Genomic DNA, 20,914 nt, shown 5'->3' on the forward strand with positions numbered 1-20,914 from the left:
AATAGTACATGGACAACACGATGGCAGATTGTCTTTTCTGTTACATGGGTAAGTATGTAATCGAATTTTAAATGTGTCGTTCGGACAAGTACGAGCCTATATTATATACATACCTTTGTTATACTAATCCAGATTGAATTCAGTCAGAAAACGTGGCTTCTTATTAAAATTTTTTTTTCTGTTGATCTCAAAAGTCATTCTTATAAAATGTAAAATAGGCTAGAATAAATAGATAAAGGAAATGAACACTTACCGAGGCACTGACTTCATCCCACTTCCAATAGAAGTCTTTGGCTTGGGAGTGCCGGATCTCTGCGAGCCATTATGGTTCGGCGGGAAAACTCGTGGCAAACCAAATTTGAGGTATGTATACATATTGGAACCCAACGCTGATCTGGAAAATAACACCAGTGAAACACAGTTAATGCCACAAAGTATGTACCAGTGAATAATATTGGAGTAAATCGGTCAATCAGTAGATCAATTTTATATAAATTATCAAGGTTGCAATGAAAAATTTTAATCGATTTATCGATTTATTAATATATTTACAAATGAATGAATGAACAAAAATCAGGGAGATATATCGAATTAATATCTAATATGAATTTCAACATTTAATATTATGTATTTTGCGAAGTGGTTAATCAAAATTGGAGTATACTTCATACTAATATTAAAACACAATTTCGTCGAGAAATGTTTAGATAGTTCGATCTAAAACAGCACTCGTGAAGTTGAATTACTAAGAATTATTAAAATTTTGACGTAATACGATAATATTAATTGACACACGTATTGCAAAAGCATGCACACAACAATATTGAAAGAATCACAATGTGTTTTGCCTAGTTAAATCGTAACAATGCGTATTTACAAATATACAATAGAATACATGAATATAGTTAAGTTACATATAACTAGTAATGAAACGACTGTATTTCCAATGATTCCAATTACATAAAATCTTTGTTAGTTAAAAGCGCATTAAGATGGTAATCAATTTAGTAACAATGCAAATAGAATAATAAGTATATTTATTTAATGTGAACTACTTAAATATTTATACAATATACTGAATTTAAATCATTTCTATTCACAGTTAACTGAAGTGACGATGTGTTACACTAGCTGCGCCCCGCGGTTTCACCCGCGTATGTCCGTGTCCCGTAGGAATATCGGAATAATGGGCAACTTCCTATATGTTATTCCAGTTGTCCAGCTATCTGCTTACCAAATTTCATTGCAATCGGTTCAGTAGTTTTTGCGTGAAAGAGTAACAAACATCCATACATCCATACTTACAAACTTTCGCCTTTATAATAGTAGTAGGATATAGTAGGATAGGATTTTAAGATCATTTTTATGTAAAACGTTTAATAAACGCGATAGCTATCTAGTTATATAATTTATGACTTACTTGGGTCCATATCGAGGGTGGGATAATATCGACTGCACAGTAGTATCACGGAGTTGGAAGTTTCCATATGGCAGGGGGCTCTTGTCGGTGCTACCCAGAGCACTGTCTGTGAAGTCTGAATTTAAGTTTTGCCTGCAAAGTAATAATTGAGTAATGAAAATGTACTTTTTTGGTGGGTACTTTAATAGACTAATTTAAGCGTAACGTATGAATTGTTTTCTTCCGAACACTTGAGTGCGATCTCTTTTAAAATAAGTAGACAATGGTTAAATTATATGGATGGAAAATCAAATTTCTTTTCTTTACACCTAGAGATGCTGGCGAAATTTTGCATTCTGTTTTAAGTACATAATTTAAAATAAGTGGTTTGTTGTATTTTGTTTGTTTGTTTGATAAATTAATGATTAAGTAAATAGAGAAAAATCGAGGGGGCGTGATTAGATAGCAAGGTTATTTCCACCAGTCAAACATAATCTGAAAGTCTAAACTGTGATGATTGAATTTATTGGCTATATATATAGTATATACATATTTATATAGCCTATAGCCTTCCTCAATAAATGGACTATCTAACACTGAAAGAATTTTTCAAATTGGACCAGTAGTTCATGAGATTAGTGCGTTCAAAAAACAAACAAATAAACAAACTCTTCAGATTTATTATATTAGTATGGATATTATTTTCGGTTCATTGAGGAACAAGAGTACCTCTTCTCACAATAATTCCGACCGATAATCAAATCACCGACGTTGCGGGGATTTCCTTCCCAGGCACAAACCAATCCAGATTCTTAAATGGCACTAAATGACAACAACTTTAATCAAACAGAAGAAACACGCCAATCGATTGAAAAACCCACGGATTTATGAACCTCCTCCTTGTTTTGGACACATGGTTTGACAAAGACGCTTTGGACAAAGAGGCTTAAGATAACGCTTTTAACTTTTCGGGTTTTCATAACAAAATAACCATTTAAACAAAAAAATCTTTAAAAGATACGAAGAATATTATAAGGGTAAAAAAACGTCACATCGTTTACATAAAATGTACCTGTAAATAGACCAGGCGTGCAGGTCCTCCGAATGCATGCCGCGCGGGTCGTGCATCAGAGGGTTGGAGGGCACCGAGTAGCGCCTCTCGCCGCCCAAACCCAGCGCTGATTGCGACATTATGAGCTCACTGTTATCAACAAATATATAAGGTTATGCAAATGCTTCTATTTAAGTAAATTGTCATTCGACAAATCCAATATCAAGTATTATATTTTAAGATTTAGATACGAATTATTAAACATTTAATTTAGCCACACAACTAAAAAGTTTTTCTATTTACGCTAAGTGATGAATACTAATATAAATTACAATATAAATTAATGTTTATAAGAAATCCTACCTACCTAGCAATGACTCTTAAATCTACGTAACAAATTAGTTGATAGATCGCATTTATGTATTAGTTAATTAATAATTATGATTCATTATTACTTAGTCAACATTGCCTTATTAATTTGTATTATGTTTAATGGATGTAAAAAAAAAAACAATAAATTAATTAAGAAAATTAAGGAAACTATTGCATAAATGCTCTAACATAAATCTATAAATGAAGAAACTTTAGGATTCAAACAATAAAGAGTACTATTTACATAAAGTTAGGTAAAATACAATAGTAAATATAGGCCTTATTATTATCATACATATTATGGTAAACATAACAAATAATCACCACTGTCATCCCAAAGTATTAATGCTGGAATCCTTGTGTCTGTCGGTCGTCATAATCCACATTCTAGCCAATATTATTCACAGCATCTGTAACAATAGAATGGTAAATGAGTGGGCGATTCAACTTAGTACGTACATAGAAGTAACTAATATCAAAAAGGACAAAAGCTGTACTTCATAATCATTTTCAAGGTGGAACTACATTTAATGCATCCCTATTTGATTTAATTTGTGTTTTATTCTATATTCATTACTAGCTGGTCGCTCTGGGAAAATCTTATTGGAAGATTTTCAAATTTCTACTACCTTTTTTTTCATACAAACCTTCACCTAGCAATAATAGGAACAAAATAAGTTCATCCAATTTGATGTAATCGTAGGAGTTATGCATGCGCTTAAAACATTTCGGATTTCGGTGTTTCATTCTTGTTAATAATAAATCTATGCATAATGTACATAACATTATGCATAGATTTATTTAAACATAAGGAGGCATATGGTATACGCATAACAAAAAAGTCATAACAACTTTCCAAATTCAAATTATGGATTTAAAAATTATACAAATTGTAAGCCTATCTCCCTGACCCACTTATTCACATCCTATTTGACGAAAGTCCGTCTGGCAAATCGGATGTCCTGTCAATCTATCTGTGACCATCGGTACATAGGCATGTGCATACGAGAATGTTGCGTAAAATGTGACCACGACAATGCAGGAATTCGGAAAATAATTATTGCCGTACTTCCCATAGGAGGTACTATTATGACAATCAGACAAAATCCTAAACAACGTCGGGTTCTTAATATTCTCCTTACTATTAATTTGCGTTGTTATACAACGTTATATTATGCTAAGATTAATCTGTGCCTTAATTACGCATGTACTATAACGTCATCAAATCGAAAATAGATAGGTTCACATCTTATGACTTCACCGCATGAATGCATATAATGCTCCAGCAATCAATAACTTCACATGACGCCTTGAACTAGACATTTTACGAGATCACGTGTGTGAGAAAAATCTTTCTTTGTTTATAATACACCTGTGATAATGTCACTCGCTCAGAATATGAAATCAGCAATGTTTGATATTTCTTACTGGAACAACAGTCAACAACGCAACGTTCGCAATGCTCATAAAATGCGGAATAAAAAAGAAATAAACATATTTATGTAGTTTAGTATAGTCTCTATGACGATATATGTTTCGTAATGTAGTTTAAAATAAGTAGAGTAGACATTTATAGGCAGATTGCGGCTAGTAAGAACATTATTTATTACCATGTTGCATTATATTGGACTAGCTGCGCCGCGCGGTTTCACCCGTAGACGCAATAGCAAGATTTTATAAAGCATCAATCCATTCCGTAGTTTTTATGTGAAAGAGTAACAAACATCCATTCATACTTACAAACTTTCGCGTTTATATTCTTAGTAGAATTTTATTTTACTGTTGTCGGAGGAGAGTATCTTGTAATTCTTTACTCAATCTCATTAAAATCGAAAAGTAACGGTTGGTTTTTCGCTTTTTGATTACTAAGATTTTTAATAGTATTTCCTATCTACCATGATCATTATAAGGATATATAGGAAAATTAATCTTAATAATTCTTTAGCTACTTTTTGTTCTGGTCCTGTTAAAATGTATTTAAAAACTACCTTCATATAAACCACTTCAAATAATACGCAATCTTATAATAAGCATAATATGCAGTATTTCTGGCAAGTTTTACGAGAAATATATGGCCAGTGAATGGTACCCCGTAATAGATAAAAGATTGACTAGTGCTTATTGTTAAAACTATACATGAATCTTATATAACTATAATATGCTTAAATTGGTATTGATACGTGACAGGAGCAGTCCTAGATCCGGTTTAGGAATCCTAGTTGGCTGCTATTCGAATAAAAAAAGTAAAAGACTAACGCTGTTCAAAACCAGCGCTTAGTAGTCTATATATTTTATTATCTGTGGCTCAGCCTTTTTATAAAGTCTGAGCCACAGATGTTCTCGTAAAAGGATAATGGGATTTTTTCCTTTATCACTAAAAGGATAATAGTATTACTGGTGCTACATGGGGCTTAAAAACTGCTTCCATAATCTGTTCACATTGATTCTGATTATCGTATTAAGGATAAAAGAATTGTGACGCTTCTACGTTTAATCTAATGAGAAATGGCTTTAAATCGATCTATAATTGTATTCTAACATATTTTGTTTTTAAACGACGTTCCAAAAAATCGATTGACATGATTATTTTTATGTTCGATAGGAAATTGTTGTCATTTGATCCTAGTTTAGAATCTGAAATGGTAACCCCAAGACGTGGGCGGCCTTTAGGCTATTTTGTAGAAATGAATTATGTTTTAAAAAGACAGCACGTCTTCTGACATATAGGTTCTTATTATCAAATACGTTATGACGAAATAAATTCATTGAACTCTGCAATTGAACATAACTTTTTTTATAAAATTATTATAATCTTCAAGTGCGCAAAAAATGCGCACAGATATGGCCAAGAACATTAAATAGCATGACTAAACCTTCGTATAATTCAGATCGCATATGGTATGCTTACTAGCCACTTCGACACTAGTTTTAAACCGGCTCTCCGTTCCGTATTACGTACTTTTAATTTGTTCGCAACTTGTCATTACATTTTGGAAGTCACTTGCAGACCCTCACCTCAATTGATTAGCGATAACTATAAGTACCGGTTATATCTGGTTGCGTGTTAATTTATGGTAATTATACATGCTGTCATCGTAACAGCTCGTCATATGCACGATATATGACAATTGCTGTTGGTGATGTTGAATATTAACAACTTGACTCGTTAAATAAGGTCTTAACTACGCTTATCTCAATATCGTATTGAAATATATCTGCAGTAGTAAAAATGAAGCTGTAAACTACCCTACACCACTTACATATTTAATGCGTAATAGTTCTACCATACACTGGATATGTTATGATTACCTACATTATTTAGCAGATGCAGGAAAAATGTATTCAGATATCAGTCAGGTACTTTTTTATAAATTCAATTTTTTGTGTAATATGCAACATTTCAGTATTTTATTCAGTTTATTATTAGATGTTTTAACAACATGACTAGTTCTTTTAAATAAATGACAGAAAAGACTTCTCAACGTTAGCTGTTATTTTATTGTTGAGAAGTCATTTTTGATTTTATGGTGGCATATAAAATTAATTAATTCGTGAAAGTAATTTAAACAAACTATTTTACATAAATGGAATTACATATCATAAATGGTATCTAATTTATACATTAAATTGCGCATGAGTAATGAAAATAATGAAAAACGAAAAGGTTATTATATCTTATGACCGTATTTACATGCATTATGTAATTTATTAAATAGTTGAGTGGGACGATAGAGCTTTGTATGATAATCGTATGTTGCGTGATTATACGATATAATTAATTGAGTAGAGAACGTCAGGATTCTTGCTAAATCTATGGACGGTAGGCAGATAACTGCAACAAGCCTACTGATGTTTTCCTTGATACTGAGAAGTTACAAGTGTCACGAACTCACGTAGCTACATCGGATAATGATATGAGTGCGTGAACTGGGAACACGGGAGTGTATATAGCATTATAAGAATATTAATTAATTAGTAGAAAAGAAAAAGTAAGTACCAATTAAATACCTAGTAACATCATAAATTCGAAAGTCTGTCCGTCTATTCTTTACGCATAAACAACGGAACCGATTTGGATGAATTTTGGTGCAAAGATAATTTGAGACTGAGACCGAGAAAGGACATATGACAGTTTTTGTCCCGGAAATCCCACGGGAACTATGCAGCTGTATTATTTCTGCCTACACTGGCGAAGCCGCGAGCGAAGGCTAGTATGATGATATTATATCCAAATCTTAAAGTAAGACTGGGCTATGTGGTTCATAATTAAAGTAGGGTAATTTAATTGTTACATAATCTCCATAGCTTCTCTGTATAATGTTGTACTTAACGTAGTCACACATTAACGAGCTAATTTAAAAACAAAATGAATAATACCTGAAGATAAGGCGATTATGAAATTTGAATGGTGTACAGCTAGCAAAATTATATACGCAAAAACGAAACGTAAGCATACATATTATGCAGCTCCATGTCATAAGACACAAAATCTTCACGCATTCCCGATTATCAATAGGAATGCGAAAAGGCTCCTCTATAAATACCCAGGGCGGTATGCGTCGGCGCCTGCCGGTCGTTCACCCACCCTACCATTGTGCACAGACTATATACGACTGTTGCAGGCACAGACTAAATAATGTACCTCGCGTCGGTACATGAAAGCGCATTTCGAATTACGAAAACTGAATATTTCTTTTGGAATAAATTTGCCATGTATCGCTTTATATAACCTGATTAATGCATAAGGATGTCAATTTTATAGATGTCTATTTCAATATTTGATTTCAATCGGACATTGATAACTTTCTTATTTTTTTACGTAAACTAAAAAATATTAACATACTTGCGCATTAGCACAGAACGTCTTCCATCTTCTATATGGAATTAGATATACATAATATTTAAATTGCATTAAATAATGTAAGTACATCTCATGCATATTGCATTTTGATAAGAGATTTTATTTTATTTTATTCAAAACAATAATATCTATGATATACTCATCAGGGTACCATAACGTTAAATCAATCACAAACCAAAGTTGGCTTAATCATTTAGATTCAGTACGTAAATAACATAATCCTATACTACATGGGTGTAGGAAGCCCAGGGAGAGTTTTAGGGGATTCAAACCCCCATCCCATTTAGATAAGGAAAGAAATTATAAAAAAAAAACAAACAGAATTATTTAAGCTGTCGACATTTTTTATGACGTACAGTTTTTCATTATATTCAAATTAAATAAAAAAACAATGCTCTTTAGTAAATTAGGCGACTATGGCGAATTCCAGGTGCATAATGATCACTTCTTTGATTATATATTCTATTGAGTTTATGACTTTAAAAAGTTAAATTCGAAAATCCAATGAAAATGCAGAACACTGTGATTATTATTTTATCCCGCAAAATTACAGCATCATCAGTACTATGATGAAAAAAATATAAAATTGCGCAAACTGTGTAATTTATAGACGAGGTCAAGTTAACTCAAAACCAAACGAAAATACCTTTATTTATCATTAGTAATTTTAGAGTTAACAAAGGGAAATGCGAAAATGATTACAGAGACAAATTCCACTTATTCTTCACTTATATACCTATTGACAGTAATGTATGTTGTAATTCGTAATGAAGGAAGGTATAGGAGTCGTAGGTTGAAATAGCAATGTGAGTCATGAGTTAGAGTATAGCAAAATATTAAAGACAAAATGGTATTCATATAAATATACAAGGAAAATCATTATATGAAATGGTTTAAAACAATTTGAAATTATTTTATCATTGCTTCCATTTTTTAGTACAAGCAATAATACTAGGTACATAATACATGTATATACCGTGGTACGAGGCCGTGTTCGGGCAATTTGGACTAAATTTTGTATTTTAGCACATTCGATCTAAATTAGATATTATTTATTGTTATGTATTGTTTGGCCTCATCATCACCTTCTATAAATTCGTCTCGCCTTTACTGAGCTTCTTCAAGGATTTATACCATAATTCGTTACAACAATTGCAAACAAAAATCGTGTTGTAATCGTCATTGCAAATTAATAACAGATTGAAAACACGAAGCATGTATATATTGACTACATGATATAATGCAACAACAAAAATATTTTGATTAGTAAACATAAGAGAATTATAAAAATATGTAACACTAATAGCTGTCATTATTTTTATTTTTTTGTAACGATTTACGACAATTTCGAAAAGGACGTATCTAATAAACCACTGAGCTCGGGCAGGGAATCTAGAGAGCTGGAAGAAAATACTGGACCAGGCCAAGGCGCACTCGCGGCTGTAGAGCCTCAGATGATGATGATGATGTATCTAATAAAGCAAGTAGGGTCTTTACTTTAATATAGGTACGTAATATACTTTTAAACATTTCGCTTTCTACACATAATTCAAGCTTGTATACGAAACTTGAATCAGCACTTAGTTTATTGAATTTTGAATCCATTTAAATTATGTTAACTTGTCGTTGGAAAGTAAAATTATGTATTTACAATTTATGCAAACATCGTCGCCAAACGCAAATATCGGTTGTATGTATACGTTTTCACTTTCCTCCACAAGTATAGTTTTTTTACTCACGCGAAGATAAGGCGTTTTTATAGCTTCACTTGTCTTTTCATTATTGCAGTAGTTTTTTTTTCATATATAACTGGCAGTTTGACTTTTTTTTCATAGCATCTACATCGGTATAGTATTACACTCTATTAATAATTTCCGTTTCAATAATTAGACTACTGTGTCGCATAAATTTATATGACGGTAATAATAATGTTGTAATATCAAAATAAGAAAAAATATAACAATACAATATAACATTTAATAATTGTAATCATTTAAAATTAAGCATTACTAAAATATACGTACTAAACTTATTTCTGGACTATAATAAACCCTCCCTCAAAAAATTATAACTATTCTTTCTATATAGTAACGCATTAATTTTAACGATCGCAAAAATGTTACATAACTTTTTACAGTAACTACATCGAGATTGAAAATATAACTAATATTTTCAATTAGTGTGCTAATTGTTGGAAGTTAAATCAATATTAAGAAGCATTTTCATGGGTTTAAATCCGTTAAATAGTTTTTAATTTCTAAATCAATATTAAGTATCTATCTTTATTTAATAAACAATCAGGATGGTAAACGTGGGTATATAATATATATACCTATATTATACGCAACAAATAATGTTTTAATGGATATTAGTCAGAGGTTTCGTAAATGTAAACATTATTCATTGGGTCGGAATGTCGTTCGACTGTTGCAGGATGTAGCGGAGAGGAAATATCTAATTTGTTACTTATTTTACATTAATCCGACTTTTCATATAAACGTGCTATATCTTATTCGATAAGTTGATATGAAATATTGTACCTATATTTAATTTCTCAGTTTATACGGCCAGTCAGAAAGCAAATAACAAGTGAACGTGATATTGAATTAAAACAAGTTAAACGGTATTCAAACAATTTATAAACCAAACGTAGTTTAAAATATTTTTAAGATAATCTATGTATGGCTAGTGATAGATAATATACCACAGATAACATGGATAATACTACAATGTAAATGTATACTTGTTTGAGCAATCTTAAATTACAATATATTACATGAATGCGTGATTGAAATAATGATTTTTGTAACTATACACCTAACGGAAACGAAAACAAAATACACACAAATTGCCCAAAGCTGACCTTATGATACGGAGTCATCTCTTCTAGGTAACCAAAACGCGTTAAGCAATAACATACAGTACATGGAGTCTATTCTGTAAGGAGGAATAAAAAGAAAATTTATTGAAATAAAAAATACGCTGAAGATTTTTATTCACGACGGTATCCGTGTAAGTATTACTGGGAATTGTGACTCTTCATTTTGCATAATTAAAACGCCAAAATTGTATATAAACATTTAATTTTAAGTTTTATAGCATTGAAATGTTTTTTATAAATGAGGAATTTTTTGAAAGAATTTTTTTTTTCTATTCTTTCAAAAAAAAAAAAATTCTCATGTATATAAACATTTTTAGATACATCTGGCGCAAAGTTTTTACATGAATACGAATTACTCAATGTGTACACAGTAGGTCAATACACGAGACAAGTTTTTGTTCATCGAATGACAGGACGCATAACATTAATTTTATGCGTCAACTTTCATTTTTTCTTGTTTTACATTTACAATGGATTTGTTTTATCTCTTGTTTTTCTAGATTTTTATACAAACATTTTTTTTAAACACCGATGGAAGGTGAGTAATGTTTTTCAATCACATATGTATAATGTAGTTATGTATATGGCAATTAAAAACATATGATGTCCTTTTCTTACGCACGCCCCATATGGATGTAAAATAAAAGTTCGTAAAAGGACCATTACCATAAATTAAAAAGAAAGACGTATTTTTCTGATTAAACAATAAAAGCAATTCTTGTTTGTTGAAAACAATTCGCTTGTTTAAGATACTGAAATTAATATAAAAAAAATTATATGCCTTCCCAGGAAGTGTAATACTGTGACCCTCACCTCGTTATCCTACTATCCTACTAGTCCTACTAATATCATAAATGCGAAAGTTTGTAAGGATGTGTGTGTGTTTGCTGCTCTTTCACGCAAAAACTACTAACGGGATACGGACTTACGCGGGTGAAACTGCGGGGCGGTTAATAACAATTACATGAATGAAGTAAAGGATAAACACAATAGCAGTTAGCCAATATTTTTGTTACGCTACATTTCACTGTCCATTAAATATCGATCGAATCCAATATCTCAACGTATTTCCTTCCTATTGCATCCGTGCGTATCGTGCGCTTCCTAACAACGATTATTTTATAATCATACCAATGAATATTAATCGATCGATTAACTTTTAATGCCGTAAGAAAGTGTTATATAAACGTACATAATGTTTTGATCGACTTAAATTATTTTTATAAGCGATATACCGTATCTTAATGATGATGTGCATCGGTCCAGTTTTCTCAACTACTTTCGAATCTTTAGTTTCTAATAACAAATTTTTTATACATATTTATAATGTTTATTTAAGACAACATTTTAAAAAATATACAAATGAAGGTTAATGAATCTAAAAGTATACATTGAAAACACATTTCAAAATGTTTAATCTTTCCGTTTCCAATTTCTTTGATTAATACAATTAAACTAATTCATCCACCAATTAATAAATAGGCAAAATTTTTATATCGGTGCAAATTATTTAAATTGCAACGTAGGCGTATAAAAACACTAATGGCTTTAATTAATTCTACATAACGATACACAAGGAAGGAACTGAACTGAACTTTTATATTTCTGAGAAAAAATTGTGCAAGTACACGTAAATCATATTTATTAGAAATTTTGTTATATTTATTACTTAAAAAAACTTTTTTTTTTGTAAAAATTGTTGAAATGCATCGTCAAAATATTAAGTCTCGCCAAATCACATAAAAACCAGTCACAGCAAATTAAATAGTAACTGGTTGTTTTTATTTTAGAGAAAACAAGTGATCAGTTTCACAAAAGAACAGAATAACAAAGCCCGCGGTAATCGTGAACTTGTCACAATGTAATTCTTCACGTACGAACTAATTTTACGCATAACTCTGGAACCAATTGCGTCACGATTGTATATTCGACTCAAACGGCATTACTATATGAATGAAATTGCCTTGAAGCGTGAATCAAGTGAGACGACACTTGACATATCGTACTTTCATTTGACGGAATACGAAAGTATCATTGATATGATAAATAGAAGAAAACTTTAAGTTTTCCTTGTTTTAGAGAAAAGGAAGTGCAGTTCAACATAATGAGCATAACCGTTTCATTCAGGTTATTATTTCCGTTATATCTCTATAGATTATTAATTGGAAATGGATGAGGGTAGTTAGTGGGGGGATCAAGCCACTATTTGGCTTGATCCCCCCACTAAAGCAGCGGAATAGTGGGGTTTTAGTAGGCAGCATTCTGAAATAATTCACGGCTCCTTCCCCCGGGGTAGTAGATAAAAAAGGAGAAATAAAAATACATTATAACGTTCTCATTACTGGCTATTGTCGTTGGTGTGTTTAAGTAACCAAGGTCAATGAGGCTTTTTAAAAAAAATACATAAATTAATTATTTTCTTCGAAATAGGACATCGACGTGGGGGGATGGTACCTCTCCAGTATCCATATTCTAAATCGAACCCATTCTTTTTTTCTATTTAAAAAAAAATCATCTGACATCTTACAAAGTAATCGAATAGCATAGCCAAAAAGTAGAGAAAAATCTATTTAAACATTTCACGTTCATATATATGTAATAAAATCCCATTCGCTATTGCTATCGGACTATAAAAACTGCAATTTTAGGTCAAGATTATTGACCGCACGTTTGCGTCATATTTTTGCCAAGTAAATTTTATTCTTTGCTTCTAATATGTAGCGGACATTATTTTTTATTAATTCTATTAAATAAAGCAAAAAGTCTATATTAGTAAATATTGCATAATTTCATACAGTAGATACTGAAAATCAAGGTAAATAACTAATAAATAGTAAAATTATACACGCTACGTAGGTTAGGTATCTACATACCGTGTATGGAAAATTCAGTTTAGGTTCTAAGGTTTTTAACTAACGTTCCCTGATATTTCTCAACTTTAAACGTAATTTCATTATTATCTATTGACACACTGCCACAGTACACTTCCATCTACTGTTGCAAGATAAAGGGCCACTATGTAAAAAAGGAAAAAAGAAAAAATAATGGCAAGACTTGAAATGTTGTAATGTAATGAATTTTATAAAGCCATCTATTGAGGCGTAGCATTGTAAGATAAAAAGTGTAATCGGGGTAAGATTTTAGATTAGGTTTATTTTCGATTTTAATTTTTCTTTTTTTATAATTACATCAAATAAATAGGAAAACATGCTCATAAAAAATCGATGCTGAACATTAATAAAAAATTAAAAAATCCTATCATATGTATCCCAATAAAAGATTTTATATAAGTCTTTATCATTTAATTGAAATAATTAAAATGTATTGATTAAAATATTACAAAAGCATTTATAAGATGATGACACAATTACCTTGACCTCGTGTAACCTCGTGAGAAGTAATTCTCCCGCCAAATGATAAATATCTCTTTTCCCACTAAGGCATTGTAACACTTAGCTGAAGTGTGACTTAGATATTAATGCAACGAATAGTATTACCACTTCTACGAGGCACCACATGCTAAACTAAATAAGCTTTGTATTCATATAAGCTTCTTAAATTTGTTCCTTCATACATTACCTTGTAAAAATTAATCCTTAAAGATGAATTTTGTCGATCAGACTGGATCTTGGTACATCTATACTAATAATTTATAGCTGAAGAGTTTGTTTGTTTGAACGCAGTAATCTCAGGAACTACTGGTCCGATTTGAAAAATTATTTCAGTGTTAGATAGCCCATTTATTGAGGAAGGCTATATATGTACCACGGGCGAAGCCGGGGCGTACCGCTAGTATAAAATAATACTTCTTTCGACTTCACGTAGTCACTAGTAAAAAGAAACTTGAAAGCTCTTGCGATTGTATTATGGGTAATTCATGTATTGAACATTTTTTCTCTTTACGTAATAGGGGATAAGTGCGCTGGTGGTTTGTCTAATATGGATTAATGACGGGTCTAAAGGAATGTACTGGAAAGGGTGATGAAAAGGATACGGGCGTCCGGCTCCCCCACTCGTCGAACGAAACACTGTGGGGGTTTGGTACCTTCCCCGGTGCGAGCTGGCCCAATTCGTGCAGTAGCGTGCTCGGTTCCCACACTCATAAACTTGGTTAAGCCCTTTAACATTAATCAACTCTCAACACATTAAAACGCTCTTACATACCAACATTAATAATGAATAAAATTAACTTTAATTCACCAGTGACTTATATTTGCCGCCGGCCGAAATATGAAAAGGTTATGAATGCCACCGTTATCTTACGGTAACCAAACATAACAATAACTTTAAAGCTATTATTCTTTATTCTCAGTATTTGAACTGTCTGCGTCCACAGGTTAGCCTAGATTTTAATGAAGCTGCATATCCCAAATGTAGGTAATACATCTAATATATAAAATTCTCGTGTCACAGTTTTCGTTGCCATACTCCTCCGAAACGGCATGACCGATTTTGATGAAATTTTTTGTGCTTATCCGGTATCTATGAGAATCGGCCAACATCTATTTTTCATACCCCTAAATTATAAGAGTAAGGCAGAACAGCGTTTGCCGGGTGCAGCTAGTATACTCTATATGCAAGTCACAATCTTAGTTTGTATTTTGACAACTTTTGTTGTTTGACACGGCAGTTACTAGTATTCATATAGTATAGTCATCTATACTAGTGTATTATTTTAATATGAGTTTTTAAGAATAGAAAAGTTTTTATGATAACATTGACGTTTGTAAGAGAGAGTTAGGTTAGTAAGTCAATGAACGTATAATTAAAGTTAAGAAACAGTAGGGTGAGGAATCTTACACTACTCAATTCATAGATAGCTATAAGGAAACAATTTTATGAAAAGATGAATGTTTTGATGAACTAATTTATAACATGTTACATTATGTTACAGTTTGTGCATACTCTATCTCAGGACATAGTACATATTATCTTGTTGAAAATAGATGGCGATAAAGATTCTTGTACTTTCTTTAACCATTATTGTGTGGTGATTTGAACTGCCGTTAGACATCATGGTAATAAATGTTGCATTGCAAATTCCATAGAATCATTTCATCGATTATGCACTATTTGACACACTCATTTTTCACATCTTCAAGCGTATCGAATCGTCTGTCACGAACCGTTGTTTAACCAGCCTGCCTACATAGCCAACCCCATAATATGTCGAGGCCGATCACAATTTACTGGGCATATCGTGGAACAAACCCGTTCTAACCGTAATAGGCATAACTGTTCTCAAGTTAACCGAACTCCATTCGGTCATATACGCTTGCGTTACGACGAATTCCAAATTAACTAGCTAGCTTTATGTCGGCTAGAAATCTAGAAAATTTAGCTGGCATTATAGAAGACACAGCAAAACAACAAGCTTATAATATAATATTAATCGGTTGTATAGTATTACTTCTTACATTATCCTGAGCATAATAAACCCGGGAATTTGAAAACATATCTCCGTCAAGATATGTCATACGATATCCTAGTCTGATCTTGCATTTGTATAAGTTATAAAATCATAATTCAATTTTAATCGAAAGTCGATGGAGCTTCATGCTGCATGGGAGAGAGCAAATAACCTTGATTCGCGAAGAAAGCGCCCGGAACGATCGACGCGACGCCAATTACATGCAAAACGAACGCATTCTCTTATTACTAAGAGCTGAATGCTAATGATTCAACTCAGACGGAATTCAACCCGAGAAACACGGTTCAAGAAAAAATTGTCCGTGCCGAGAAACGTTTGAATGTCAAGATTATCCGACCTTGTTAAGGAAACACGGAACTTGCTTGTATTTACGTGACACGAATGGGTTCACCTCATTTGGCTGAGGATTTTTTCTTCAATATTTATACTATTTTAGTAAATGTTTTTATGTAAACGTATAATACGTGGACTGCGATATTTTTTTTTTTTTAGTTTTCAAACCCTTATTCATATGATAATATAAGAAAAAGCAATTATGATCTATTCTATTTACATTTTTTGTAAGTATTTGATTAATACATGCGCAGACATTCTTTTCAATGTTACGATAATACACTATTTATGTCAATAATGAGTAACGTAGTAAATATTAAGATTCCACAACAATCAGTGACATAATACATTCAATATAGTGTAATAATAATAAGAGGAACAATGCTTTACCTTGAATGAACACATTGTATCATTAATACAAATTTAATTTTATTGCGTACCTATGAGTCATTGCGGTAAAACTATTTATTAACTTGCGATTTTATTTAAAGGTGTTAATTTAACTGGAAAGCAAATCAACCACTACTTTTTATTCAATACGGAATGTGATAGTTTTTATGGCTCTTTTGCACGTGGACATTTTATTCATAGAACTCATTATGAGTTGTCGATTTCAGTTTTCATTTTTTTGCCTTCAAACAACCGGGATATAATATGGGTACAGATGGCATAATGCTATACTAGTAATGGGTATAGCTTAGTAGGTAGGTTTTTTTATTCTGAACTGTTCAGGTATTTGACCGCTATCTCGACTGATGTCTCGCGTAGATGCGGTCGAATTGGTTAGCATGCCCGATCAGAGATAAAGCCTTTTAACTCTGGCCTTAAATAAATTCAAATCCTTGGTAAACACAGAAGGAGGAATGGAATTCCACTCCTTCGTAGTTTTTTCTTTTTAATTATTTAATCGTTTGATGCTCACTCTATGGACATCAACTACGAAGGGATGTAACCCGGCTGTTCGTCACGAAGTTTTATAAGAAGGAAAAGATGGTACAAGGCTGTATAATTCGGTCTTACATTCACCAAAATGCAGCCGATAGAAGACCGAAAGGTAAACCATTTGTATTCGGTGTTCAAGACAATGGAGTTTACTGTTTAGCAGACTCGGGTCTGCAATGAATTTTTTTTTGTGCGTCTTTCCATTAGATGTTAGGCCCCGAGGTGAGTTTTGCCAGCCAAAATAAGACGGTATACGACACACACGTACGGGTACATAACAGCTTGGTGGTGTCAATAAATGGTCTGTTACTGCATTTGGTTTTTGTTATTTTCATTAATTTTACAATAACATATATGTATATGTCCTTTAACGCTATAGGTAATAACTTCTTAGTAATCTGTGGCTAAAGTGTCAATGGTAATTTAAATACTCTAGAGTCTAGGGAAAGTAAAGATATACGAGTTTCTTCATGTCATATTTTTATAGTAACTTATTCAAACAACACCTACACACAATGTAATTCTAACAAATCCAAGAATAATCGTAGCATAATGCGTTCGATCAACACCGAACATTTTAACAGTTACAGCATACATTGCCAGAAATACAGTTTTATATAATTATAATATGAAAGAAAATTAACTAGATCACGTGGATATCTGTTCAAATAGAAAAGAAACTAGACCATTAAGTGAAGTAACAGTTGGTATGCATTCCTTATAACGGTGCCTTCAATGAGATAGCATATGTAAGTACCTACATATATAAATGTGGAAGTGGCCGTACGGTAATCAATGTACATATCACTTTTATTTTTAACTTCACGAAAAATACACAACCTGTATAGTATATGGAGAAGTTTGTAAAATTGAAACTTTTAATTATTTCAGTGCTGACAATAATTAAATCTGGTTAAAGAGCTACATTTCAATAATTTTAACATATTTATATGCTAAGTAGATTTACTGGCCTTCAAATTGAATGAATTTCATAAAAATAAAACAAAGAAACTGTTTGCAAGATTTGTTATGCCAAAATCGCTACAATTTACCTATGTTATAGACAATTACAATATTATTATTTAAGCTGGATTCTTTAAATTAATCCATTACGAGTTCAAATGACATGCTAGTAATGAATAACGTGTTATACTTGTTTCAGTCTTTAACTACGGTATTATTACTTACTATGCGTAAACAATGGATGAGATTAAACTTTATGGTCTCTGATTTCATTGATTGAAAACTGTTTACCACAAAACTGCGCATAATGCTGCGTCTATTTTTTCACCACTGCGATAGTGTAGGCAATCTATTGTCTAGAATACGTAGTGTGTACCTAATCTTAGAGAAGGTCCTAGTGACTAATTGTCACATCACTTAGGAGTTCGCTTCGCACCCTCGTAAGCCTTCGCAAAATATGGAAAGTAAACATTACAAGCAATTTCGTTGGAGAAGAATTACGTATGAAAATTTTTTATCACCCAATCAAGTAGCTATTTATACAAAATTCTCGTTGATACATGATTTTATAAGATTACCTAAAGCGCTTGGTTAGGGCCTAGGTATCGTGAATATTAATACATATCTGCCTATATACAAGAACAAAAGCAAACATGATACAAAATTAAAATAAAATTTAAATTCCATTTATTTAATTGTACTAGGTATAATGATATTGAATTTTATATTATTTTAATTAAGGGTTTACATTAATTTCTTTTTTTAATCCTAACTATTATGTATCTATAGAGATATATATATATATTTAATAATTTTCATTCATGGTTGTTAATTAATTTTTTCACTAATACTAAGGAAATGCATAGGTGAAATGTATGTAAGAACGATACAGTAATGACCTAATTAACTCAACCGTTTGTTGAAAGGATAAAGCGAGTATCTTTTTTTTGGCATTTACGACACGACTCTGTCAAATAGAGTTCAATACATCGTTGACATAGTTATATATAGATAAAAATATGCAGAAATTGTCTGAAATTTGGCAAATTTAAATTAATATTTAGGATATTAATTTAAATTTCCTGTTCGTTATAAACCGTAAGCTCGCCCCACTGACCGAAATTTTCTACTCTGCTCTCAAATTATGCGATAGTAAACCGATAAAATATTAGCAGAAATGAATCGAATCGTTAATACCGTCTAGTTTTGGTTTATCAGTGAAAATGAGCAAGCGTGTCTCATTTGATCTCGGTAACGAATTACCGTTTATATTTACTGTTAGCAGAATTGTGTTGAATGTGGATATACATTATTTAATATATGCTTATATTTCTGTAATGCACGTGTTAAAATAAAATTAGCCTCGGTCTAGTTGAAGTCAAGGAGGTCGATTTAGAAAGAAAATTCGTAGACTTAGATGCGAGTAAACTATGCAATGATATAATAACATTCAATTAAATAGATTATCATATACTTTAACATGTATTAAGTACATACATATCGAAAAATTGCAAATTGAAAAACCTAACATTTATTGAAGTCAGCTACTATAGAGTTAATGTTTATTATGAAGATATTACTAAAACATCCCAAATATTATACAATCTGTGGTATTGTTTAGGATTTTGTAATCATGATAAATCTATTGGCAGCTAGCATTGTCTTGCAGTATCGACATTCTACATATGTTCGCCAATTAGCCAAAGCTCTAAACATAAAAGCGAAACCGGTTCAAATTAGGTTGGTATCGCTAATCTCCACTGGATCATCCTGATAACATGAAACAATGGTCGTTCCGATTCGGCGCGTCTTGCGCAGGCGTTGCGCGTGCCTTAATATTACCACATTCGCTATAAATTACTATATTCATATACAAATTACTACAAAATACATGATAGCCTTAATGAGACCTTCAAGTAATGGACGTACTGTAAAATATATTTAACCAAGGTAAATATTTTCCTTTTAATTCAAAATATAATCGTCCTGAATAAAGTTATCTTACAACGCCGCAATCACATGGTTGTTATTGTTATTGTTTTAAATATTTGATTGATCTATTATTGTTGTGGCACAGACCAAACAAATGTTAATTTATAATGGTTTTGATAGACATATATTAGCTATTGTTTGTTGGTCGAGGTTACAAATCGTGCGAAATATAAATAAACGAAAATAAAGCCCTCCATTGTCTTTATGAGAATGACATGGAAGTGGTTATACAGTACCGTTAATGTATGTGTATTTATATATTTATAGGTGTTTTGTTGTGAATTAGAAAGTTTTGTGTGTAAGTGTAATGATTATACAAGCGATAGAACTAAAAGTTTGTTTATTAAACATTAATAGAAATTCTATTAAATTGTCCACAAGTTTTTATTACCCAATCGACTGGAAAACTTGTTCCGTCCCCAAACACGCGCTTTTGTTCAAATATTTAACAGAGTATTAACGGAAATGCGTGCATGTATGGTTTCCGTTATGGAGCGATGGGTTTAATTTCATTAATGCATATTTAGTGTTTTTATCTAAAATAACTTTATAAACTTCTGTCATATATTCAATAATAACATCCATAAAAACGTGCGTTAGTTACGTTTTTTATAAATCATTTTTTTTATATAGTTTCTCCTCTCTTGAAGTAGTAAGTTCATAAATGAAATTGTACCGAAGATGTGCAC

The 20,914-nt window shown here is 31.8% G+C and overlaps 1 protein-coding gene across 3 annotated transcripts in view; it reads right to left on the bottom strand.

Annotated features, from left to right (window-relative positions):
- LOC119831078 (ATP-binding cassette sub-family G member 8) overlaps nt 1-20,914 on the bottom strand; it is a 39,530-nt gene that overhangs the window by 12,088 nt on the left and 6,528 nt on the right. For 2 of the 3 annotated variants that reach the window (XM_038354319.1, XM_038354322.1), the window contains exons 2-5: nt 3,147-3,232; nt 2,472-2,600; nt 1,421-1,552; nt 254-394 (exon numbers count right to left, since the gene is read on the bottom strand). In XM_038354319.1, the coding sequence (XP_038210247.1) occupies nt 254-394; nt 1,421-1,552; nt 2,472-2,590 (392 nt within the window). In that variant the 5' untranslated portion in view covers nt 2,591-2,600; nt 3,147-3,232. Of the gene's footprint in view, nt 1-253; nt 395-1,420; nt 1,553-2,471; nt 2,601-3,146; nt 3,233-13,935; nt 14,049-20,914 lie in introns of those variants that run through there. The other variant, XM_038354320.1, reaches the window with a different exon arrangement.

This window comes from Zerene cesonia, chromosome 13, assembly GCF_012273895.1.
Source record: "Zerene cesonia ecotype Mississippi chromosome 13, Zerene_cesonia_1.1, whole genome shotgun sequence".
NCBI classification, from domain to species: Eukaryota; Metazoa; Arthropoda; class Insecta; order Lepidoptera; family Pieridae; genus Zerene; species Zerene cesonia.